General features: G+C 39.1%; 1 protein-coding gene across 1 annotated transcript in view; it reads left to right on the top strand.

Annotated features, from left to right (window-relative positions):
* USH2A (usherin) overlaps positions 1-27,633 on the top strand; it is a 594,633-nt gene that overhangs the window by 130,847 nt on the left and 436,153 nt on the right. The window contains exon 20 of the mRNA XM_063125387.1: positions 15,554-15,784. Coding sequence (XP_062981457.1) covers positions 15,554-15,784 — 231 coding nt within the window. The remainder of the gene's footprint in view (positions 1-15,553; positions 15,785-27,633) is intronic.

Genomic DNA, 27,633 nt, shown 5'->3' with positions numbered 1-27,633 from the left:
GAACCTTATTAGTGTGAGACATTGCCAAGAGGAGCAAGGGTTGTGACCCCATCACCCTATACATTTATAGATATTGTTGTCTGAATGAACAGGAATGTTTTGTCGATAGTACCACACTATACAAAAGTCTATTCCTCAATATCATTTTTAAGTACTCAGTTAAAAATGAGTTGGAGAACCTTTCAGGAGCAACCTCTCCTATCTCTGTAGCTCAGCATCCTGCAAGCCATTCTAATGAACCCTTTCAAAAGTTACTACTGGAATTTAAATAGGATCCTTTGTTGTTATTAATGATGAAGCATCCTTACCTGTTTATTTGTCAATTTCTTGACAATAAATAGTTCATTGAAGCATGACAGCTTGTTTATGACTGTCTCCTTCCCAGTAGTTTTAATACTTCCATATTAATTACATTAAGGAAGACAGATTATAAAATTGAGTGACCAATAGATTTAGATATATTAAATGTTCAGTATTTTTCTATTTATCGTTTCCAGATCTGGAAAGGGGCCATTTTAATCCTGAGAGCATTACTTGGAATTAGCGTCTTTCATTGAGATCAAGCAAATGTCTAGTTGGTTTGTCAAATTTTATTGCGACTCACAAGAAAAATACAATTAACAAATTATTTTTAAAATGGTTTAAAAGACTCCCATGATTACCAATTTGCTTCTTGATGCTTATTATCAGTGGGAATGAACAAGAGCATTATCAGAAATGTAGTTTTGAAAAACATTGTGGGAGAATTGAAGGGAGCTAGTGGTAAAGTTTTTACCACAAGAGGGAGAGATCTGCCCTTATCCTACTTCATAGGAAGGTGACTTATACTGAGAAAGACCATTGGTCCATCTAGCCCAGTATTGTTAACACTGACTGGCAGTGGCTCTCTACTGGGATTCTTTCCCAGCCCTACCTGGAGATGCCAGGAATTGAACCTGGGACCTTATGCATACAAAACAGGTACAACTGAGCCACAGCCCCTTTCATTGATAGTCTTGAAAACAGATTCAAACCAAAAGCGAAGGTCCCATCAACAAGCTCCCAAGCACTTCCTTATTAATATACATTTAGAGATCTACCCCTTTCTCTCCTGATTAAGGGAGTCACAACCCAGCACCCTACAGCTTCCTCAGAAATAGTGAATTCCAAAGAGAGCCCTTTAGAAAAATAGGCTTCGGAGGTTTTCTTAAAGCAAAATTTTAAGCAGAACCATTGGCTCTGGATTCATAGCATGCTTTATAAAGAGTTCAAGGATCTCAACTTACTTATGGCACATGTGACTGGATGCACTGCTTGTAACGTCAGCTGCTGTGCTGTATGTATTTACCTGAACTTTCCTCGCTGAACTAAATTTTTTGTTATGTATTCAGCCACTTTTACTTTGGAAATATTAGAAGAAAATGCACTTCTACACTTCCTGACATGGCTTTTGAAGTAAGCACATAAAAAGGACCAGATGAGAGCCATGAAAACCTGAGTAATTATTTTCTATGGGGAATCATCTGATATCACTGTTAGAATCTGGGACTGAGGCTCACGCAAATACTCCTACCGTCTTTGCTGCCAATGGTGAACAGCTGGTGGCTGAGAGAAGATAACCATTTGGTTATTGTCTCTTGCTCATGTGTCAAAGCAAAAGTGAATATTTAGACATTCAGGGGGCATGACAGGCCCATCTGTGTAGGTGTTGCCATGAAAAACCTGCACAAACAGAAGGATTGTCAAGTCCAAGCTGGCACAAGGAGAGGTGCTCGTGCAATGTGTGAGCACTCCTGAACCCTCCATGCCTCACATTGGCATAAAGATCTGTTTCATAGGATCAAAACACTCAAATATTTCTACAGAGAATATTTTAAGTGTAAATCAGAGAATGGTTAGATTTATACATGGTCCATCCAATTTGGTGTCCCAAATATGCTGATAGAAATATGACACCTGAATTTGCAACCAAATGCCCAATTCCCACTGATGTCTAACAACCGGTTTATCTATAACTTATTTGTCAGATACTGCGTTCAAAAAAGAAAGGGGTTTCACTGGCGTGGTTGTCAGTGAAGCTATTCTTTTAGCATTTACAGCTGATGAAAGAGTAATTTGAAAACTTTTTTGATGCATTACTTTTGAAAGTGGAAATTTACAGGTGTATTGCATGTTTTTGGAGGGTGGGAATAGTTTTCAGAACTGTTCTTATAACAATGCAATTTTAATCATAACTATTCAGAACTAAGTCCCATTAAATTCAAGCATATATAAGATAGGAGACAAAGAACTGCAGTGGCCTGTATATAGTAAGCATCCTTTACATGAGCCTGAGCTGTACAATGGAATTCATTATCCAGTCCTAGCAGCAGAGCCATAAAACACTTTTTTCCTAATTTTCACTTATTTATTTATTTATTTATTTATTAAATTTATATACTGCCCCATAGCCGAAGCTCTCTGGGCAGTTTACAAAAGTTTAAAACAGTGAACATTAAAAAGTATACAAAATTTAAAACCATCAAAAATATAAAAACAACAGCATAAAACAGCAGTATCCATTTAAACAACAACAGTTCTGGGGTCCATTAAAAAACAACAACAACTTAGCAGTTAAATGCTGTTAAATGCCTGGGAGAAGAGAAATATCTTGACCTGGCACTGAAAATATAACAATGTTGGTGCCAGGCAAGCCTTATTGGGGAGATCATTCCATAATTGGAGGGCCACCACTGAAAAGGCCCTCTCCGTTGTTGCCATCCTCTGAGCTTCCCTCGGAGTAGGCACTCAGAGGAGGACCTTAGATGTTGAGCGCAGTGTACGGGTAAGTTCATGTCGGGAGAGGCTTTCCGTCAGGTATTGTGGTCCCAAGCCGTGTGGTCCCAAGTGTTTGGTTGTGGCCCAAGTCTCAGATGAATGACATTTTATTGAAAATTCAGTGATCCTGATCCAGCTAAAGTTGGTTGTGAATATATCCCATTGAAATCAGTGGAAGAAGTTAGATGTGTGAAGTCCTGGTGCAGTCCTTTAAATCAGACTTTACCAGGATTAACTTCAGATGGATCAGGGTCAATATTTGTTTTTTTAAAAAATTCTCTAAAACTTAAGTCCACTTTATGCACAGCAATCCTTAGGTGCACTCACCTAATTTTTTAATAATGTTTCAGAAAGGAAAAAAAATGTAGCTAGGGAAATTCTAATCTTATAGTAATTGTTTGTGTTCATCATTTATATAGCTTACAAAGTTCTTTACAAAGGGTTGTATCCAACTGGTGTCCCTCGACTGATGGATGATTCTTTGATCCAGCAGAGACTACTGTCACTGGAATGTGGAAGGAGTCAATTTTCAACTATTTCCCCATCCCTCTGCATTCCTCCCAATCTGCTCTGGAGGGTAGTATATCTTTACAAGGCCAGTTTTGGATGTAATCCTATTAAAATAACGCCTGATACTGATTTAGGTACTGCTTTATTTACAATGTACAGTCTCCTTTTTTGCACTAGCAGCCACAAGAATTTGTGCAAAAATGCTTTCAGAAATTGTCCTAGCTTGCTGTGGCAAAGCCTTAACCTGACTTGCTGTGGTTTTTTTTTTTAATGTATTATTGTTTTATTGCAGGCATTTTTACTCTTGATTTCATTTTTTAAAAAATTAAAAAATTACGGTGTTTATTCTCAATATTTATATATGTGATTTGTAGCATATTATATTTGGCCTTTGGCCATATGCAATATACGTTCTACCTAAATAACCTAATGATATGTCCAGAGGGTAGGGGAGTACAGGGGGTGGGAAAAACAGAATTTCAAAAATATTGCTTCTCTCCTTGTTCCACTGAAGGAAGTTCCTGCAGGATCAAAGAATCTTCTGCGAGGAAGGACACCAATTGGATTCTACTCAATAACTCAGTATACCTGTAATGGTGGCAAATCATGGATTATTTATTTATTTATTACACTTATATTCCACCCCCATAGCCAGGGCTTCTGGGAGGTTTACAGAAATTCTAAAATTAAGATAAAAACGAGTATACAAAATTTAAAATTCTAAAACACAGAACATACACACATACAGCCTTAAAAACCATTAAAAACCATTAAAAAAACTAAACACGTGGGTGATTAAGATACGCCATATGCCTGGGCAAAGAGGAAAGTCTTAACCTAGCGCCGGAAAGATAGCAGAGTTGGTGCCAGGCGAGCCTCATCAGGGAGATCATTCCATAGTATGGGGGCCTGTCCCTCGTTGCCGCACTCCGAGCCTCTCTCGGAGTAGGCACCCAGAGGAGGACTTTAGATGTTGAACGTAGTGACCGGGTATATTCACGTCGGGAGAGGCGTTCCGTCAGGTATTGTGGTCCCAAGCCATGTAAGGCTTTATAGGTCAAAACCAGCACCTTGAATTGGGCTCAGAAACATACAGGCAGCCTGTGCAAGTGGACCAGAGCAGGTGTTTATGGTCGAACCTTCTGGTTCCCGAAATCAATCTGGCCGCTGCATTTTGCATGAGCTGCAGCTTCCGAACCGTCTTCAAAGGCAGCCCTACGTAGAGTGCATTGCAGTAATCTAACTTGGAGGTTACCAGAGCATGGACAACTGAAGCCAGGTTATCCCTGTCCAGATAGGGGTGTAGCTGGGCCACCAACTGGAGTTTGTAAAAGGCCCTCCGTGCCACTGAGGTCACCTGAGCCTCAAGTGACAATGATGGATCTAAAAGAAACCCCAAGCTACGAACCTGCTCCTTCAGAGTGAGTGCAATCCCATCCAGAACCGGTAGAACACCCCCCATTCTGTCAACGGAATCACCTACTAACAGCATCTCAGTCTTGTCTGGATTGAGTTTCAGTTTATTAGCCCTCGTCCAGTCCATTGTCGCAGCCATGCACTGGTTCAACACATCCACAGCCTCTCCTGCTGAAGATGAAAGGGAGAAATAGAGCTGCGTGTCATCAGCATACTGATGACAGCACACTCCAAAGCTCCGGATGACTGCACCCAGCGGCTGCATATAAATGTTAAACAACATGCGGGACCCCATACTTGAGAGTCTATGGGGCCGAGTAATGTTCCCCAAGCACCATCTTCTGTATCTGACCCGCCAAATAGGAACGGAACCACTGCAAAGCAGTACCTCCCACTCCCAGCTCAGCGAGTCGTCCCAGAAGGATACCATGGTCAATGGTATCGAAAGCCGCTGAGAGGTTGAGGAGTCACACTCCCTCTCCTGTCTTTCTCCCGACATAGGTCATCATACAGGGCGACCAAGGCTGTTTCCGTGCCAAAACCAGGCTTGAAGCCCGACTGAAATGAATCCAGATAATTAGTCTCATCCAAGAGTGTCTGGAGCTGGCCCGCAACCACCCGCTCAAGGACCTTGCCCAGGAATGGAACATTTGCTACCAGTCTGTAATTACTAAGATTTTCCGGGTCCAAGGAAGTTTTCTTCAAGAGTGGTCTCACTGCCGCCTCTTTCAGACGGTCTGGGACCACTCCCTCTCGCAGAGAGGCATTAATTACTTCCTTGGACCAGCCGGCTGTTCCATCCCTGCTAGCTTTTATTAGCCAAGAGGGGCAAGGATCCAGTACAGAGGTGGTTGCACGGACCTGTCCAAGCACCTTGTCCACATCCTGGAGCTGTACCAACTGAAACTCATCCAAGAAAACAGGACATAATTAATTAATCCATGGTTTTCTGAGATCACATGCCACCACCACTTTGGATATACAACCTCCAATCATCCCAATCAGAGGTTATTTTGTGATGTACAAACCAAGGCACTATAGGTTAAACATGGGTTAAACAACCCACAGTTAACCTAAGATCTAATTGTAGGTTAACTATGGATTATTTAACCCACAATTAACCCATTGAGTCTGGGTTTGCATGTCAGAGGTTGCATTTTCAAAATGGCGGTGGCACATACCAGGCACATAACCTGGCAAATTATGGGTTGATTAACCAAAGGTTTCCTGCCATTTTGTGTGAATGGGCCCAAAGTGTGTGTGTGTGTGTGTGTGTGTGTGTGTGTGTGTGTGTGTGCGTGCATATGTATTGTATTTGTCTTCATAACACTGTGTGGCAAGTCCCTTATTACAATTGAGGAACTGAGATTATGCTAAGGAACTGTTCAAGGGATCAGTTTATGGCAGAGGTGATTCTTGAACCTGAAGCTCTCCAAAAGACAGGCCATCATTCAGTAGATCACATTACTTTTGGGACCTATAGGTCAAACAGCCGCCTAAACAAGAGGGAGGGAATCTCTTTGGGTTCAGTGGCACATTTTATTTACTTATTTCAACTTTGTATTCTGCTTCATAGTTTTAAAAAATAAATAAATTTCTTTAACAATTTCTTTAACAATTTTCTTTAATAATTTCCAATTGTTAAAGAAAACAAAACAAAAATAAATGATAGTGTTTAAACAATCACTTAATAAACCCCATTTCAAAATATAAAAGCAGGAGTAAAAAAAATGAGTAGCGTAAGTTCATTAAACCGTAAATGTATGGGTGCAAAAAGAAAAGGTCAGCCTGGCAAGGCAACTATAGTAAACCAGGCAAACAGCTTGTGGAAGAGTATTCGAGAGTCAGGGCATCACTAAATTAATGTCCCTTTCCTTGACCACCATCTACCTCAGAAAAGATCAATGGGTTCATATAGCAACAGCCTGACCTTGAGGTAAGCTAAATCTCCCCTTCCTTTCCTGCCTTTTTCTGGCTGACCCTTGCAGGGAAATGCATAGTACTGAGTGGATAGCAACACCTCTGCCATAACCTCATTGTGAGGCTTGTGTTTGTACCTCATATAAACAATTAAATGGAGGATACATCATTCAATGGCTAATAGTTGTGATGGCTGTATGGAACTTCCGGATTCAAAGGCAATATGCCACTGAATACTACTACAGGCAAGCAATGGAACAAAAAGGCCACAACACCTTCAAACCCTGCTTGTAGGCTTCCTAGAAACATCTAGTTGGGCCACTCTGAAAAGCAGCATTCTAGACTAGATATTTAGTCTGATCCAGCAGAGCTCTACTTCTTTTTGGAAGGATGGAGGAGTAATTTGTTCAGTTCACACTTTAACACTTACGAGCCACTGTGCAAAGCAAAACTCCCCTATCCTTCAAAATCCACACTTCCCTGAATTTTGCAATGGAATTCTCCAATTAAAAAGAAAAGTGTCTCCAAAAATGTATATCAGGGGAAATAATGTTCAAAATGCAGTATATTATGGAGATTGATTGCCGAAACTCTGTGTATTTGACAAAAATGTATGTGTATTAGGAAAAATGTGTGGAAAAATACCATTGAATTTTCATATGAACCTCTAAAAAACAAACTTAAGAAATAGGGCTGTGCAAGATTTGGATTTGGAGTTTTATGATGAAAATGAGCAAGAGAGGGAGAAGGGGAGGTGCTTTCCTCTCCCCACCCTTTATTCTGAATTACATAAATTTATGACATTCCATAAAAAGTGCGTTGTATTTATGGGTTATTTGCCTAAAATGGGATGTGTTTAACTATAGCTCAAGAGCTTAATTTTCCTGTTCTATTTTTAAATGACAACTTATTCTTAAAGGAGAACAAAGGTTTAGTTTATCAATCACCAAATGACACAGCATCACTCACAAGTTTAGCTCATTATTGCCATGGAGAAGACAATGCTGCTATCTAATTGCTTGCAGTGCATGCTGGGAGCTGTAGGATCTTTTTCTCTCTTCACACAAAACCTTTGCAGAAAATTGTGGATTGCACACAAAATGGCCACCATGCTTCAGAATTCTGAATCCGAATCTTGCACATCCCTAATAAGAAAAAAATGAGATACTAAAACTGACAAATTTATCCTTTCCTGCAAAAAGATCCTAAATGTATGTCTCAAATAAAATCATTCTGCTGCTCTCCATCGCCACATAAACAGTTTCCTAATGTTTATACTTTTTTCCTCTTTTGACAACCATATTTATCTATTGAACAATAAACTTTCCTTCATTATGAATGAAATAACATTTTTTAAAAACAACAACAACAACAAACTCCCACATTCCTTCCGGAAGCAAACACCGGATTTGATTTCTGGCTTTTATTCACATTTTCCAGTCCCCAGTTTTACTGTATTTGTTTAACTTTAAAAAGAAACCTATAATGTCTGAATTTCCAATAGTTTTGAAAGGTACATGCCACTGATAAGAGCCATATGTTTTGCCTGTCATATAATGGTTTTTAAGCACAATACTCTATCATAGTCTTAAAAACCACCCATATCCAATTAACTGGTAATTAGTGGTGCATTAGATTTTCCTTTCTCTATTAAAAGTAAAATACGCAGGCTGTTTGCCTCTGGTTTGAAAATACACATTGCTTTGCATGCAAGTACATAAAAGTCTGTCATTGTGAATGGGACCCAAAGTGATTAAACAAGCAATCTTAATATGTTAATTTATAATTTTAATTACAGCAATCTTGTATATATAGTCATTAGTGAATACTAATATAAATATTTTTCTGCCTTTTTATTCATAATGCATAAACCAATCATCCCCTTCTTTCTTGGCTGTTGCCTGTTTTTTGTTTCATAATACAATCTTTGTTCTTAGTTATGAATGCATTTTGTTCGTTCCTGTCTTGAATAATCCCTCATTAAGCCAGTCACTTTCTGCTCCATGCTAAAAAGGGGAAATTATCATGCAAATGTGTCATTCCATTCTGTATATATACATACATACATACATACATACAATATGGAATGATTTGCTACTCTCTCTGCGTGTATAAACATACACAGTCACACACACACACACACACAAGCACAGAGTACCAAATACTTTTGCTTGCTGGTTGCAGTCCTTCAATTAGTCTCTCTTTGAATTTAATTTTATTTGTTGTTAAAATTACTGGCTTGATGTATGGACTCATGAATTTGAGTCCGCTGCCAAGAACTAGCTCGGTGGGGGTAGAGAAAAGAATCAAAGCCTCCTCAGGAAGCTACAGAGGCAACACTAAAATGAATCGGCTTCACCTTTGACTGAAACTCTTGAATAGCGCTGGAATCCTGTGATGATTTTGCTTGGTTAATTATCCAATTATTTATTTCAAGAAAATAGGCACTCTGCTACAATTAGAGACATGAAACATAATCTGAGAAATTTGGAAATGACAGATGACTTAAATAACTCACGAGATAAACAGTATCTGCTCAGTATCTTCTCTTGCCAAGTCCTCTCTAGCTACAGATTGGGTGCTCTTTGTGCACCACTGTAAGAGCCAAAACTTATTTGTTTGTTCTCCCCAAAGGACATATTTCACTCCTCGGGAAATTGCACAAATTATGCTGTTGCCAGTATGTCAAATTTGCATGGTCTTTAGGCTGAGTTTAAGTTGTATTTCTCTTGATTAAAAGCTTTTGGTTCAAAGCAATACTTTTTAATTGCCTAATGATATAAGTCAGTTCTTAGGAAAGAGCCATGCATTTAGGAGTTCATTTGCAATATAACTGAAAAATTCATTGCATGGCAGTAAAACAATTTACTGTTAATTACAAGGAGAAGAATTTGCTGTACCATGCTCACAGATTGCCATGAATCATGCAGCACTCCTAGAGATTTATAACAGATGTGTAAGTGGGATGAATTAGCAGGGTTTAATAACAGAGACACAAATCATGCAGACTTCAAGGAGCTTTAATTGATATACTAGAATGTGACGGGCATGAATCACTCAGCCATTCAACAGCACTGTAACATATGGTCAGCTCAATATGCTGCATCTTAAATCGGTTGGTGAGTCGTTGGTTGTCCCATATGGTGGGAGCAATATATTTTTCAGATTTTTTTTAAAAAAAACCCATTACATTGATTTTTTTTAAAAAAAGAAATATGATTCTGTATGCTCATAATAAGGTGAACTTTTAAAGCTTGTTATGTTTATTTGAGGCATCTTTTACATACAGATTCACAACACAGATTTTCTGAAAGGTACGAAAGAGCTGATTCAAGACTTACTGTTTTAAATTGGAAATGAGTGGCTTTGATCCTACTGTGTATGGGTATTCCATCAGGATAACCAATACAGCTGTTTTCCTAAAGATGGCCCCTGTACCAATAAATGTCGCAAGGCAACAAGCCAAGCTGCTGCTATTCTACTGCTCACTACATGCCCACCAGGCCTTTTTTTGAACTGATCCCTCCGCTCTCTCCTATAGGACAAAATTAGTATCGTCATGGAAATGACCAGAGAAAAGTGGCTTGTGAGGAATGGAAACATACCTCATGTAACACCTGGATATTTGAAATGCATGCACTGTTACCAGAGGACTTTTAGTTTTAGCTTTTTAATAACTGATGACAGCTACTTGTTGGACCGCTTTGTTGCTGTTTATTGTCGCTTTGTCATTATTTAATTTGTTGTTACTGAGTTTGTTTTAAACTCTGTTAATGACAATCAAGTGTTTGTTTAAAAAACACACACTTGGTTATCATAAGTCATCCCATGTGTTTTTAAAACTGAAGGTCATGATATTGCATCTTAAACAATATAAATAAATAAATAAATAAATAAATAGGCAACCCTGTTGTTGCACTTAAGCCATTGGGACCCATCAGATACTATACTGGACTTAAAATCAGTTCTAAAGGGTAATCGCTCCCCATTTCCTTGTCTTGAACTAGGTACTTTATGAAACTGAATGGCAAAAGGGAGTATTTTGCATTGCTAAGTGGTTAGCTTTAACAGACACATTCCTGGGATCTTATTTCCTAACATCTCATAAAAATAATCAAGTTCTTTGAGTGAGTGAGTTACTTCCAATTCGAGTCAACGAGCGCAAGTGTCCAGTTGCATATTTGCTTCCAAATTGAAATTGTGCATTGGACAATTAGTATTTTTAAGTACAAACTTATAAGTAGTTATTCAAAATATTACGGTTCTAATAAAGTCACCATAGTATAAATAAAACTATATTTTCATGACTGGTTACCTGTTCCAAATGCTATTAGAAAGAGTCACTATTTAGGGTTTTAGTAAAAGGAGAAACATTGAGGAGCATACTGCAGGCTAAAGCCAAGAGGAACAAGCATGAAACGTACTACCTATATTTCATTGAGAGGTTCCTTCTAATACAGAAACATGAAAGAGAAGTACAGTAAAGGTTTTGTAGCTGTGATGCAAATACATTTTTATTAGCCTTAGAACCTGACAGGTTTTAGGAAAGCTTCAGCAGCTGCATTAGTAAACCTGACAGATTTGCGAAAAGAATACACTATCCTTAGAAGCATGGCTGCCAGAATTTAATGTCAACAATTAAAATTTATTTTGATCCTCACCTAGTGTTTATTACTGTTTGTATACACAACAGACCTTACTAATACAGAGATGCACTATTAGATGGAATTACCATCTGTTCGCAGTGAAATGCTGGCATCTGTCTTAGGTTCTAAAACTAAAATGATATTGCTTCAAACAAAACAAAGTTAACTGCTCTTTACTTACCAACAATTATATCTTTCCTTCATGTATGCAGATGTGCACACACAGACACAGACACACGCACACAGAGAGGAAAGCCTTTTTTATAGTGACCTATGAAGCAACATCGATAGGCTATATATCTTTAACATAAAATTGTATGGACCATCTGTTTCATTGGTTCTTTTGGTACCCTCTGTTACACAACAGAAAACAGTCATAGGTGTTTAAAATAATGTTTTAGCTTTAAAATATATGAGGTATATATTATCTAAGAAGAAATTTTAAAAACCTCCGTAATTAAAACATGCAAAACAGCTCAGTCTGCTCCATACGGGATACTTTGACATACATTTTAAGGGATTACAGCAAAATTTAAATAGGTAAAATTATAGTTAGTTCCTTTGACAAAGCTGCTACAGGCACTACAGTGACCCCTTTAGGAAATGTATACTGTGGTTTTTAGCTTCCAGTATCTATATTGTACAATACAGTGATGTGGAGACCTGTAATGTAGATTTATTGTCTGAGCCTTTCCAGTCTGAATTGTTGAAGTACCCATTTCAATAGAGACTCTTCACTGCATATGTCGACACACACAAGTATTCTGAATCACTAAGGACATGATAGTTACAATGCTAATGTTATACCAAAGACGTTGCTTTCTGAAAGGTTGGGTTTCGATTCCATATATCACAAAATAATAAATTGTGTCATGCTAGTGTTTAATGCGTGTACACAGTGCATTAACTGTAACTGTAGTACATTTATTTGTGCTAGAGTAGACTTGAAAATGATTAAAAAATCAATACTTTCCTGTCAGAGAAGCAAGTGTTACAATGCATTTAAGTAGTTAATTGCAGAAGCCCCATAAAAGCTTCAAATTTGGGTAGCAAAGATGCTATAATTACAGCGCAGGCAACTCCCATTTATTAAGGGAGGATTTTTAAGGGTGATGCGATTGTTGTTGTCAGGAAGAGTTGGCTATGTGTATTCATTTTAAAAATAATGAATTTGAGTATTTCTGCTTTAGCCACTTCAAGCTGAAGCAGGGGACTCAACCTCAGCACTCACATTTAAAATGCTGACACAGACTGATTTGCTCCAAAGGTGAAGTTCCAATTGTAAAGCCATGTTTTCTTTTGATACCTGTGCATTAATACCACATTTCATTAGTGCTCTGCACTACTTATGCAGGGAAGGCTTGTGACCTCATACTGCACTACTTCAATTTCGACACAGTAAATTTCAAACATAGCAGTATGATACTAATTAGATTGTGAAGTCATAAATGATGTCCAAGCAAGAATTTACAGTGCGTAGCACGGTTGGTGGGTTTTTGTCTCCCACCATTCCCTCTGCCAAAAGTAATATTTTATCATGTTGTAGGAAAAGTAATAGCAACACACTACAGGTTAATGTGAGAAAGTGAAAGAAATGCTAATGGTCTTGTATGCAAGAATGTGTAAGGCTATGTTATTAATGTATTACAAATAAAGATCTTTGCAATGAACTCTTAGCATAACACTCTGAATTTTCAAGGTGCACACGTTAGTTAATATTATTCTCCAAATGAATGTTGTGCCCTATAATCACAGAAAAACCTGTCTTTGATATATGTGGCATACTTTAGGTCACTCCTAATGCAAAAACATAGTCATATGATGGATTTACAAAGTAATGTTTTCTCAGGGTACACAGTGTATAAAAGTACATTATGGCTACAAGGAATGTTGAAGAAATAGGTGTATTGAAGTTAACCTCATAGTGCAGCACTGACCAGCTTATCAGCACAGCAACCCACACCAAGGCCTAACGTACACCAAGCAGGATCTAGCACTATGAAAGCGGTATATGGTATGTATCAATGGGCACCAACAGTTGTCAGTGCACTTCAATACCGCTATAAAGCAGTAGTGTGGCTCGTGCCTTTTATATACCGTTTTTATATCGCTTTCATAGTGCAATATCCTTCTTGGTGTAGATTAGGCCCAAGATACAAAAAGCTGTACGTTATTAATAAAGTTTGAAAGATTTCAAAAGGACAGTTGATATATACTTTTTCATACTTCATTTTGTTTACTATAGATTTGCTCACCCTAAGGGGAAAGAACAAGGGTTTTGCTACTTATCAAGCTTGTCTGCCATTGAGAGGACTAATAATAAAAAGGCCATTGAGATATGGCCCTTTGCTAGACCAGGGGTTATCCTGGGCTGATACCCTGGATCGCCCCTATGTGTCCAGATGATACACAGGGGATCCCAGGCTCAGGCAGGGATCAACCCTCCCTGGCCCCGGGATAAAGCCTACCCCTTTGGGCTTGCTTTTTCTCGCAGTCTCGGGCTGAGCCCAAGACTGCAATCATGTGGCCTGTTTTCGCAGCATTTCCCGGCTCCGTGCAATTACTCGCAAGGAGCCGGGAGCCACGCATGCCCCTCGGGGGCAGGGTAGGGGGAGTGGGGAAACCCTTTTTTTTAAAAAAAACAACCCCTTACCTTGGCGCATGAGCATTCGTGCGCTTTGTTCCTTTTTAAAAAAATGGCAGACATGACAGCTCTCTACTTGAGTCACCTCGCATTACGTGTAGACGAGGGTGGGATCTCGTGTTATTGACAACACGAGATCAACCCTCCTCCATCCTGGGATATCTGGTAGGTCTAGCAAAGGTCATGGTGTAATTTCTCTGAGTAACAGCCATGAATGGGGTATGACCTTTCCCTATAATGTTGCAGTGCCTTGCACTGAGAGATCTCAATAAGGCTCAACAGAGCTGTGTTTCTTTATTCCCTCATTGCTATTTACTCCTTATCACATACATAGGTAATGTAATGGGATGTTATATGGAGTGGAAGATCCGTATATGCGTCCCATACTCCTATCTGGCCCTTGCCCTTCCTCTCAGTCAGGTTACAAAGGCATGCATGCTGAGTAGGAAATGCTGTGTGTTGAAAGCACACCCTTGGCATGAACAACTTTGCATGTATACTTGGTCACTTATGGTGCTCATCCTTAAATTAACCAGCTCTTTTTTCTTTTCTTTTTTTTTTTGCCCCGGTTCAAATTCAGTATGTTTATTGTTGTTTCACAAGCTGGCAATGCACGATGCAAAAAATCCTCATGTCAATGACACCGACTTCCTCATTCCTGATATTAATAATATAAGAAGAGCTACGCTAGATCAGACTAAGGGTCCATATAATTTAGCATTATGTTGACACAGTGGCCAACTAGCTGCCTATGGGAGCCCCATAAGCAGGACATGAGTGCAACAGCACCCTCCTGCCCCTGTTCCCCAGCAACTGGTGTACATAGGCATACTGCCTCTGGTACTGGAGGAAGCATATAGCTATCAGAAATAGTATCCTTCAAGAATTTGTCCAATCCCCATGACTATATTCTGATAATTGCGGTGTAATCTTTTTGATAAGAACTAGTTAAATTCTGTATTAGTGTATTATTTTTATGATGCTAAGGTAAAATTACTTTCAGTCAGCAATTTAGGTAGAAAAGCCAGCAACACTGACCAGTCTTGGAGGGCTGATTTCTGGATTCATTAGCAAATAATGAATTGGTGTGACTACAATAGCATAGAGTTCAAAGGCCATTTGTAATCACTGTTTGAGATGCAACTGTTACAACTTCACTGGCTGCCAGTCTGTTTCTGGGAACAATTCAAACTGGTGGTTATAACCTATAAAGCCTTACACAACTTGAGCCTGGACTATTTCAAAGTCTCCATTCTCCCTTACGAACCTGGCCAAGTTTTAACATCCATGGGAGAGGGCTTTCTGTCTGTCCTGCTGCCATTGGATCTACATTTGGCAGGAATATGTGAGGGGGCTTTTTTGATAGCTGCTTCCAGACTCCGGAACTCCCTGCCAGGGGAGGCAGGCTACCTTTAACGCTATTGTCCTTCTGCCAGCCGACATATTTATTCAGGCAGACATTTGGCTGTACAAAATAAAGACGAGGCATAAAATAAATAAATGAATAAATAAAAACATATACATCTTCCCTCAAGGATGATATATTACACACATAAAACTCTCAAGCTTATTCTGTAAACCATTTCTTTCTTTTCCCCACTTTTTTTTGTTTTGTTAATAGCACCAGGGCAGCTAATTGCCCCATACACCAAAGCAGCAAACAGCACAGCAATAAAGATAAGTTGGAATGAACCTAAGGAACTTAATGGGCCTCCTCCAATCTATCAGCTGGAGAGAACGGATGCATCTTTAGCAACATCATATGTAACTGTTATAAAAGGAATCCGTTTCCCAGGAAATGGGTATTATAAATTTCCAAACTCCACTCTGCCGGCAAACACATATTTTACAGGTAAGGAGATTGTTGTGATAATGTTTACTGAAAACCCTTTTGTTTAGAGCGCAGTGTGCTATTTTAGGATGCTTGTGGAAATGACCTTTTCCCTGGAAGTCCCATCCTTTCACTTGCTTACAGTTCTTCCATGAGAACCTAAGAAGAGCCATGCTGGATCAGACTGATGATCTATCTAGTCCAGCGTTCTGTTCCCACAGTTGCCAACCACATGCCTATGCAAAATCTGCAAGCAGAACCTGAGTACAAGAGCACTCACCTGTTTGTGTTCCCTTACAGTTAGTATTCAGAGACATGCTGCTTCCAATACTGGAGCTGGTATACGGCATCATATCATTGTTATCCTGTTGTATTTCAGAATTTTATGATTAATCCTCCCAGGTTTATTCAGATCCAATTTGTGGCTATTTTTTTTAATGATAAAATGCAATTGTACAATTTGGATAGGCAAGTGCTGTTAAGGCTTTTGGGGGCTCCTGCGTCTTTTGAGGAAACTGGCCTTTTTCAGCAAGTGTGCCTCGTTGTATTGTTCCAACCAGCATTGGAGATCTCGAAATTGCTCCATTGCTAGTTTCTCTTCTCACTAGAGGAGGGAAAGGGGTTCCCTTTAATGACTGATTTCCCTTCATTTTTCTTCTTTAAAATGGCAAATACTTCTGTAAATATTGAAACAGTGCTGTTTTTAAAAGGAAAGGGGAAAATGTGGGGAAACCAGTAATTTTCATCTCCCCTTCTACCTTGGTGGAAGTGAAACTGGGATTGGATTGGGACAATTTAGAGATCCTATTCAAGGAGCTACAGAGGCCATAAAGAGAGCTCCGGCTATTGGGCGGTATAGAAATGTAATAAATAAATAAATAAATAAATAAATAAATAAATAAATATCTAGCCAGATTAATATGGTGTAATAAATAGGGTCTGAATCCACAAACAGAACCAGTACAGTGTAGTAGCTAGAGTGTGGTGTAGTGGCTAGGGCCGGAGAATCGGTTCTAGTCCCCGTTTGGTCATGGAAGCTCACTGGGTGGCTTTAGGCCAGTCACAGACTCTTCGGCCCAACCTACCTCACAACCTACCTTGTTGTGAGCATAAAATGGAGAGGACAATGATTATGTACACCACCTTCAGTTCCTTGTGAGAAAAAGTGGTGGGATATAAATGTAACAAACAAACAGAGGTTTTCCATTAGAGTTAGATGTACCTTTTCTGAATGGAACTTGTTGAATACACATTATACATTGGCCGTGCGGAAGGCCATTGCTGAATAATATAATGGCACAAATGGTACTTGCAACAAAATGTTGCAGTGCATCCTCATCCCCTAACAGGTGAGTTCCAATCAGCCAGCCATGCCCTCCAGCAAGATAGTATAAGCTGTAAAGGTCTTCCCACCCTTCACATATTCCCATTTCTTTTTTTCCAATTGATATTTAGTATTCCATGCTCATCCTTATTGGACTTTTGTAGGAAAGGCTTGCCTATTTTGACCGTTTAAAAAATGTTTTATACTTCTGTATACCTTAGGATTTGCCAGAATATTCAGATACTTCACTCTATTTTCTCAGCATCGCTGTTTTGTCTCCAGTATGTTGGTACTGGGGATGTACAGATTTTCTTCACCCATTCCTTGAGCATTTCATGGATTGTCAGGTGTCTTTTGTTCCATTGTCCACTCACTGAAGGAACTGGATTCTCCCCCCCCCCCCACTTTGGTAAAGTACACAAAACATTCGCCACAATTTATATAACTTTTGTTCGTACACAATACTTTGCTGAAGAGAGACTAGAGATATATAAAACATTGTTGTTTTAAAAAATGGTGTATATATTACTATATTTTCAAGTAACTTTTGTATGACTAAATTTGTGTACAATTCTGGAAAGTAAAAAACGAAACAGATGCCTCTGTGCTGCTCAAAATTAAAGTCCAGGGAGTGCAATCAGAGTCCTCCTTGAGAGAACTTACTATGAAAATAAGCCAGTGTGATGCAAGTTGAACATTGGCTAAAGGCATCCTCCATGGACACTCATTTCATCAAATAAAAACTGGTGTGTGACCATATTTGGGAGTCAGGCAGAATAAGGCCCTCTGGACACCTTGCATCACTGCCTATCCCTGGTCTGCTGCAGCATATAGCAATGATGGAGGAATATCTGAGAATACGTACCCATTGCACATGCACAATTACCTTGCCATCCTACACAGAACAAAAGGACTGGCTGCTGAGTATTGGCAGAGCTAGGAGCAAATGTGGCAGTGTGGATACTGTGCAGTCAAACATACACATAGCTAGGGATGTACAGATTTTATAAAATCCATTCCATCTGCATTTCATGGATTTTCAGGTATCTTTCATTCTGTTCATCCACTATTTGATGGAATCAGATTTGTGCCAATTATCCAAATTTGCTCAAATTCGCACTTGCAAAATTTCTGGGGCCCCAATGCACAATTTTAATGCTTTAGTCTATAGGGAAAATGTGCATTTTCAGCTGGTGTTATTTTACGTATTTTTCTATGACTAAATTTGTGTAAATTTCCAGAAACTGCAATCTGCAGAATCCATGTGATTCAGGAAAAGCCGGTTCACTGCAGAATCCATTGGTCAGATTCTAGAAATCCAAACTCATTTGATTCTGTTGCAGATTTCCTCAACTTCCCTACACATAGTATGTAACTGTTGGGGAGATCTCTTTCAGAGGGTTTTGCCCTCACTGCACTTACCATAAAACTGCCTCTGCAAGGCAGACTCTAGAATAACTAGTTGAGAAGAACAAAGTAGCAGCAAAGACCATTATTGGAGGAACAAATATTTTATTCATGCCCCCACGTTTGTCCCTCATTACTTCCTCTTCTGCCTGGAGGGGAAAGAGGAAGTAAACAAAGGCCACGGAGCCCATTCAGGGGCCATTTCAATCATGCAGCTTTTCCTGCACACAGCAGGAGATCGCGGCACATTCCATTAAAAAAAAAAGTTGGACTAAAAGGGGTCTATTTTGTGACAAGCAGAAGGAGCAGGATGCGCTTGTGAGGCTGATGTCGTCGTCTAAAGGGCACACACCCATCCTTAGGTAGGCAGTAGCGAGCGTGCGATAAAACGCTCGCCTGATGAACCTCAATGATTGAAATCTAGGGGAGTAAATGAGGTAGCCGGAAATATTTTAGGAAAGTCCTCACTACATCTTGCTACCTTTGGAATTATCCTTGACAGCTTAAATTGCATTCCCCCCTACCACTGTCCCCTTCTCAGCAGATATACTAGCATAATAATTGTGGATCAGGCTCCAAGCTCTGCAACAAGCATTCTGACCCATGCTTTCCTCTCCTTTCATTTATCCTTATTGACAGTGACATGTCCCACTATGAACTATTAGTTGGCCTCAGTAAAGAAAGAATTTAGACCTCCCTTCATTTTTTCTTAGAACCTTTTTTGCTTGAATTGCGGCCTTGCACTTAAAATGAATTCACAGCTCCTTCTTGAACAAGACATTTCCTTTCTTCCTCCTTCCTAATCCCAAGAAGCCTAAAGACAGGGTGAGAGGGGGACTGGAAACACTTTAAAAGGAGTGATCCAGCACAACAAAGTGAATTGTGCTTCTTTGTGAACAAAACATCTTAAGACATTTTCTAATGTGCACAACAGGGACTTACGCTACAAATATGCCGAGCTGACCCTGACCGGGCAGCGTTACTGTGGTAATATTTTTTTCCTCTAAGACAGAAGTGTTTTTGTTAAGGCATAGGCATATTTTTTTTTATCTGCATCAAACATTTGCTTTTCTATCTTTTCTTTTCATTGAAAAATACAGATTTATTTAGGCCTTTGTAGAAAATCCCCAAGTCTCCACTTAAGAATGATTTTTCAAATGTATCTTTTGGTAGGCCTGCTATACAGGACTTCATGGGCATTAAAACACAGTTCTAAAATAATCTTAAAGTACCCAGTGCCAAAGTACATTGTTGTCCAATATAGCAGTACTCAGCAGCACTCTCTGAAAACAAGAATGAGAAAATGGAGTAGATAACAATGGGTCCGGGCCCGGGCCCAGGTTTGAGGGAGCCCTGGGCAAAGTGCTCTCGGGGGCAGGGTGTGGGTTCTTCCATTGGTGGGACTGTGTTGAGCTTTCCTTGCAGCAGTGCTCCAAGCCATTTTAATTTTCCACAATGCCCAAAGCATCACTACATCAGGGAATTGTGGAAAATTAAAATGGCAGCTGCCCAGTGAAGCACCAGGATGGGTGAAAATGAATTGAAGTGGGACCCATCGGAGCTATCAGTAGTAGGCCCTGTCAAGGTGCTAGGGGCCCAGTAGCTGCCCAAGGATGTCAGGTGCTGATGCTAGCTCTGGATAGGTATTGCAGTAGCATAAAACCATCGCCTTAGATGCCACAGGCCCCACGCCTGATTGCATTCCTCTGCTCACGCTGAACAACATTCACAAGGTTGCTATTTCAGATATCAGTAGGGGTTGCAAGACTCACCGCAAGGTACAACGGCCAGCTTCCTGGTCTAGATATATGCAAAATTAAATTTCAGAACAAAAGCCACACAAACAAATCCACGCAAACCTCCAATACTATCTATTTTAAGAGCATTTGTTGTTTCCGTTTAATAGCTCATGATATTCATAAGGGACAGGCACCGTCTTTTTGAAGTAAAGACAATTGTGTTTTCAGAGTGCATAGCTAGCACCTGTTTACTTGTTGGTAACAATAGTTATAATTGTGCATACTTTATATAGGTAGTAAATCTTTCCCTTCCTAAACGCTCCTTCTGATTTCCCTCATAATATCACCCTCAGTGGGGTAAGAAAAATTAATTTGAGGAAGGAGCTATATAACTTGGAGAGGAACAAATTCCATGACAAGGTACAAGAAATGAAACAAGAGTACACAGTTATTAGTTTTCTATTCTTAAATGGTGTTTTGCCCTTTAAAAAAATGAACAAACTGTACTAGAGGTTTAAACTGTGCAAGGAAAGAACACACTCTGTTCTGAGAACCTATTCCACAATTTGTTCTGGTGGTTCATTTAGGAGGAAATTCCAGACTGTACATGTTAAAATGTAATTTTTGTTCATAGTTTGCATGTCATAGAGCCGTGCGCTATCACAGAAAAAGATTGCCACAATGCTGCTCCAAATCTTTAGTCCACAGTGTTGTGCCACCTCCATGTGCAACGTCTCTGTCCTGTTCATTTCTGACTTAATAAACTAAAAGGAAAGATGTTTTAAATGCTTTATCTGTGGCAGGACTAGATTAACTACAATGTGTGTTTCAACTCTCTAGCATTCTATGTGGATGGTTGCCAGTTGGGTACTTGTAATGTGGAATGGCAGCTTCAGTTTACATAGGGTAGCCATATGGAAAAGACAGGGCTCCTGTATCTTTAACAGTTAATAGAAAACGGAATTTCAGCAGGTGTCTTTTGTATGCATGCAGCACCTGGTGAAATTCCCTCTTCATCCCAACAGTTAAAGCTGCAGGAATATAGCTAGAGTGATCAGATCACACACTCTTGCCTATTCACACTTCCCTTGGGGTAAGCCTCATTGCTTCCAATGGGGCTTACTTGAGTAGACATGTATGGAAAAGCATGTACAAAAAGCATACTCCAATGTGTTGACTTTCTGAAATGCTGCCTGTTTACACTGCTTATAAGATGTGGTTTTTTTTTCATTCCCGCCTTGTGGTTTCTGCAGAGGACAGTCATGATGGAACTAACAAGCAGTGTATTGAACAAACAAGCAAGGGAAGACATTCATTGATTCTAATTGTCTGTCATGAATATCACCAGGAAACGTTCCTATGAATATTATCAGGGCATGTTTCATCCCATAATTGATCTTTCAGAAAGATCAAATTAATATCTTGTCTAACTATGATGAGCCTTATCAATTGAGTGATTGCCAACGTTTAAGAAAGGGTGGAGAAAAGAGGATTAAAATTTGTTGTCCTTATTAGATTTAAGTACTTATGGCCTAAAATCAATTGGATCGTATACTGAACAATGCTATTTTTGTCAAAACAATCAGTCAGGATTTAGCTGTGGCAGTATTACACTATACAGATTTATGTGTGAAAAAATTAATATCTTAAAAGTTTGCAAAGTCAAGCACTCGCGTATTAGATGCTAGCTTTATGCATTTGTTTACTTCTTTATTCCCCACATATATACGTGCATGCACATACGCACACACACACACACTGGTTACAAATCTTTTCGCTTGTTCCTCAGATTAATCATCAGTGCTTTTACATTCATTCTATTCTCTATTTATTTTATTTTATTTATTTATTGCATTTATATCCCAGCTTTTTTCTCTCCAAGGAACCCAAGGCAGCGTACATAATCCCTCCATTTTATCCTCACAACCCTGTGAGGTAATAATAATAATAATAATAATAATAATAATAATAATAATAATATACAATTATCGTACAGTACGTGAGATAAAATAGGTCAGCAGTTTACAAAAATGCAATAAATACAACAATTCTAACAAAAGAACTTAACTGGATTTAAAAGAATATAACAATAAAAACTTAAAATAAAACCCATATAAAATGTGTTGTGGCCACCACAAGGACCACCAGCATGCTCTACCTCAGGAACAACCAGACAACCCCCTATTCTAAAAGGAAGGTTCTCAAACCTTTCTTGAACTCCTGCAAGCTCTCGGTTAACTGCAGTGGCAGAAGGAATGAATTCCACAGCTGAGGGACAAGATCCTGGAATGCATGACACCAGGACACTGAGATCTGTGAGGTAGAACAGGTCAGGAGGGCCAGACCCATGTATCCGCTGGCCCGGCCCAGAACATACCAGGACAAAAGGGAGGAAAGGTAAACTGGGTGGTGCAACTGTAGGGCCTTAAAGGCCAGGAACAAGATCTTAAATTTGGCCCTGGCCTTCAATGGAAGCCAGTGCAAGGCCCTACGATGGCAGGAGGTATGGGCAAAGTGGGGGAAGTCTAGAACAGTCCTTACAGCACTGTTCTGGACCAGGAGCAAAGGGCAGAGAGAGGAAAGAGGAAGACCTGCTAGGAGACTATTACAGTAATCCAGGCGTGAGACAACCAAGGGCTGAACCAAGAGGTCCGCAGTCTCCTGAGACAGGAACCTGCAAATCCAGCGGATGTTGAATAGATGGAAATTGCAGGCCCTCGCTGTGTCTCTACCTATAAAGCAGAAAGTATGTGTGTGCCACGTATGTCCTGAAATGTTTGCCCACTTCCACATAGGGTACTGCCTTAATGCTGTTCACCCAGACAGATCTTCAAGTACATGGATCAGAAAAAAAATCTAAAAACATGAATTTGGGGGGTTTAAGTATTTTTAAAGAATTTAATAAAAAAACCTAGGTTTACACCTACAATTCCCAGCATTCCTTGGGTGGAACTCCCAACATGCCTTGGGTGGGAGGCCAGACTTACTGGCCTTTGGCGGCCATTGTGATTCCTAAATTCAGTCTCAAGCAGTCAGCCCAATTCCACATAAAAGGAAACAACCCACATAAATGGACTGCATCCATTTACAGTGCTTCCTCCCACCTGCCATGTGTGGTTTTAAAATCATAACTAGATACAACACTATGTCTTTGAGAGGCCGAACTCTGGACATGCTCAAAGGCACTCTGTCCTGATATCGGTTTTCTCAGAAACTGAGGGAAGCACATGCGCAGCCTTCACCCTTAAGAGGGAGGGAGGGAAGGAGGAAAGGGAAGCACTCTGTGCATGTGTGTCAAGCGCTGGCCACTTTCACGTATGTGTGTTGTTGTACTATTTTGCCTTGAGTTAAGAGCAGAGTTTCCATTCTCAACACAGGGTGAAAGCACTGTTTCTCTAGTGCTGAGCATTGGTGGGTCTAGGAAATGGGGCAGAGCATGCAACAGAAGTTGGTGGGCTGGATGGGGATGCATCCTACAGGTCTGAGGTTCCCCATCCTTGTCCTAGATGCCAAAACATATAGTTTAAGTAAGATAGGGTGACCATATGGAAAGGAGGACAGGGCTCCTGTGTCTTTAACTTTTGCATAGAAAAGGGGATTTCAACAGGTGTCATTGGTATGCATGCAGCACCTGGTGAAATTCCCTCTTCATCACAACATTTAAAGCTGCAGGAGTATAGCTAGAGTGACCAGATACAAAAGAGGGCAGGGCTCCTGCACTTTAAATGTTGTGATGAAGAGGGAATTTCACCAGGTGCTGCATGCATACCAATGACACCTGTTGAAATCCCCTTTTCTATACAACTGTTAAAAATACAGGAGCCCTGTCCTCCTTTTCATATGGTCACCCTTAGTAAGAAGAATTTAATAAATTTTATGTTTCTTGTTCCAGAGATGTACAACACACACACGTGTCTCCAAGAAATAGCACTAATCTATTCAAAATTCTTTTTGTTACTTGCAACTTTACCTAGAAGTTTCCCCCAAAGAAAATCCCCACCGTTTTACTACAAATTTCATTTTTTGGCAAAATCAAGTGACAAGGTAGAACTCCCTAAAGAAACTTTGCTAGTCTTATCAAACACATTTTGCCTACTCTTGAAAAACGTAAGATTTTTTTTACTCAAGGTGAAGGAATTTTAGTGGTAACGCTATGATCTAATATTGCCTTTTAGGACCTCTAGATCTTTGAGCACTTTCCTATCTTTTTCTCTACCATACTATTTTCAAACTGTTATGGTAAAGTAAACAATAGTTCAAAATAATAGTCTCCTAAAAATAATAATCTCTCCAGTATATTTGGCATCTTGAATGATATGGGATCATGCTTATTTCTATTTTAGCTATCCATTCCTTTTTCACATTACTCAAATCCTTTTCTGATGTGCTCAGGAGGAATTTATACATGATGTGACCTCCTTGATCCTTAACGTAAACTGACAGATTTATTGTAACCTTAGATATTGATGCAAAGCAAATAACTGAATTCAGAAAGGTACTATTAGCATAACTACTAGGATGAAAATATATCTAGGCAATGTAATTCAGGTGGCAGGAATGTAATTTATTAAATTAATTGAGGATTCATTCATTGCAACAATTGTTCCATCAGCATTATTTGAAGGTAGGACTATAATGTGGGGACACAGCAGAAAGTAAAAATATTCAGTCCTATCTGCCTCTAAATGGGAATTGCTTGAAATTGGTGAGGTCTATACATCTGGATTGAAGAGCTGTAATATTTTATATTTAATTGAGAACATAAATAGAGAAGCTTGTAATCACAATCCCTGATTTTTTAAAACTGCTGATGGAAAAATACTCTCAGAGCCTTTATGAGTATGTTAACATATCTCTTTAGGCTGGTTAATTACCACCATTCAGGATGAGAAAAAGTTAGTTCGTGGGCTAAAAGCAGATATGCTTTTAATTTAAATAATTGTGCACCTTCTTTGGCCTGTTAAATCCACTTGCTTTTCTCACAAAGTAAGCAGTTAGATTTTTATAGCACCAGCTATTAATCGATGATGAGGTGCCTTCTGTATTGATCTAATCAAGTTCTTTGATCTAGTAATCACTGACTATCACTATAATCCAGACACACTTTCACAGCATTACTATTCCCTGTTTTTAAAAATGAGCAAAATTACAGTGACTTAATTAAACATTGCAAATAAATGCATGAATGAGTGAAGGGAGAAAGAGGGGGGAAAGATTAGCCACCAGGGCCATTGCAATTTGAACATTAAACATTTAAGGGAATCAAAGATTATGCATACATCTTTCATAATATATTTCAATTAATTAAAACAGAACAAAATTAAAAGATTTTAAATAAGGCGCTCATTTGTGCAATACAGCTAGCCTATAGAGCTGAAGACTTGTCTATTACCAGAGCAGTGAGTTTTGGAATTACTCTTAAGGATCTTTAATAAAGTATGTAGTGCTAAAAATGAGAATATCCTGAAGTCAGACTCAATGTTATGCAAATTTGTATGGAAATATTGCATCTAGAAACGCAACTGCTTTGTGAGTTTCCATGCAGCTTCCCTAGAATCAGGGCTAGTGGTGTACTGTGCTTGAAGTCTGTCTTCCAAAGTATACCAAGAGTTTAATAGTTATGTCTACTAGTTGAATGGCTTTGCTAATGTGAATGATCTGGAAATAATGTTGTGGCTAGGGATGTATGTCACAAAGGAGAGAAATAAATTCTCAGGATGCAGAATATATTTATTGTTTATGTTAAACAAACATAAATCTGCTAGCATAGGGTGACCATATGAAAAGGAGGACAGGGCTCCTGTATCTTTAACAGTTGTCTAGAAAAGGGAATTTCAGCAGGTGTCATTTGTAGGCATGCAGCGCCTGATGAAATTCCCTCTTCATCACAACAGTTAAAGCTGCAGGAGCCCTGCCTTCTTTTGTATCTGGCCAAGAGGGCAGGATTCCTGCAGCTTTAACTGTTGTGATGAAGAGGGAATTTCACAAGGTGCTGCATGCCTACAAATGACACCTGCTGAAATTCCCTTTTCTAGACAACTGTTAAAGATACAGGAGCCCTGTCCTCCTTTCCATATGGTAACCTTATTGACAAGAAGCCCTACGCGTTTCGGCTTCTCCTTTATTTCAAGGCCTTCAGAGGGTAGAAGTAAGTGTCAGCAGAATTGCTTCCAGTATTAATCTATTAGCGACTGACAATTCTACTGCCTGAAGAAGGGCTTAAAATAAAGGACAGGTTGAAATGCATCAGGCTTCTTGTCAATAAATCTATTTTGCATCCTGAGAACTTGTTTCTCTCCTTTGTGACCTGCTTTGGATGCTTATCTCCTTCTGAGTTTTAGCTAGGGATATATGATACTTCCATTTCAGTTTGTTTCTAACCAGAATTTATCCAATTCACACCACCTGGAATCAAACACAGACCCAAATGCTGCAGTCAGTGTCTTTATATTTCTGAGCTTATGATGCTATTCACACAACAACATCCTAAAAATGTGTACATTTGAAAAATGTTCATGGAAAAAAGTGTACTACTGAAAAATGCACAGAAACACTTCAATCAATGGGAGAAAAATGTGTACATGGATTTTCATGTGAAAAGTAGGGGGGAAATGCTAACGCTCGCTCACAGTCTCATACATTTTATTTAAATAAAAAATAAATCTGAGACAGACATAAGTCGGAACGAGCTTCATGGTGGAATTTGTGGAACACTGGAAAGCTTGAGTTTTGCTTATTTGCACATCTCTGGTTACTGCATTTTTGAAGATTAAGATGGTGCAGATATGATCAGTGCCTAGATGGGAGACCACTGGGAGTCCCATTTAAGTACAATATAATTTCACTTTTAATGCCCTGATATTATTCAGCTTGACTTGAGTATTGCTCTTTAGTTATCTGGTCTGCCTCTTCATACAAAGTACCACTTCATTAGCTATTCTCAAGTACACACTATAGATGGCAGAGGCTTGAGCACCTATCAGGCGTGCTTCAGGCCTAAGGTAATCTCTCTGCTTGAAGATATTATATCAGCCAACTTTATCTATGTTTTTATAAAAGCAGGAATTCTGCGTTCCCCCAGTATTTCAGGCACTTCAGTGGAGCTCTGTAATAAATCTTGTTGGTGTTTTTTTTACTTCTTCTTAAGATGGAATATCGCTCATCTCAGGTTATTTGCCAAATTTACTTTATAATTCAAACTTTGAAAAAAGGAATTATAAACATAATAGAAAAAAGAGCAATCATAAAATGAAAGGGAAAAAACCATCTAAGACCTTGGGGGAAAATAATAATAATAATAATAATAATAATAATAATAATAATAATAATAATATCCAGTACAGAAAACGAGTATTTAGGTACCCCATTAATGTTAATGACTTTATGCCTTTTGTTTTGTT

Source organism: Elgaria multicarinata, chromosome 4 (genome assembly GCF_023053635.1).
Source record: "Elgaria multicarinata webbii isolate HBS135686 ecotype San Diego chromosome 4, rElgMul1.1.pri, whole genome shotgun sequence".
In the NCBI taxonomy this organism is placed as follows: Eukaryota; Metazoa; Chordata; class Lepidosauria; order Squamata; family Anguidae; genus Elgaria; species Elgaria multicarinata.
This window is presented reverse-complemented; position numbering and strand designations above follow the sequence as displayed.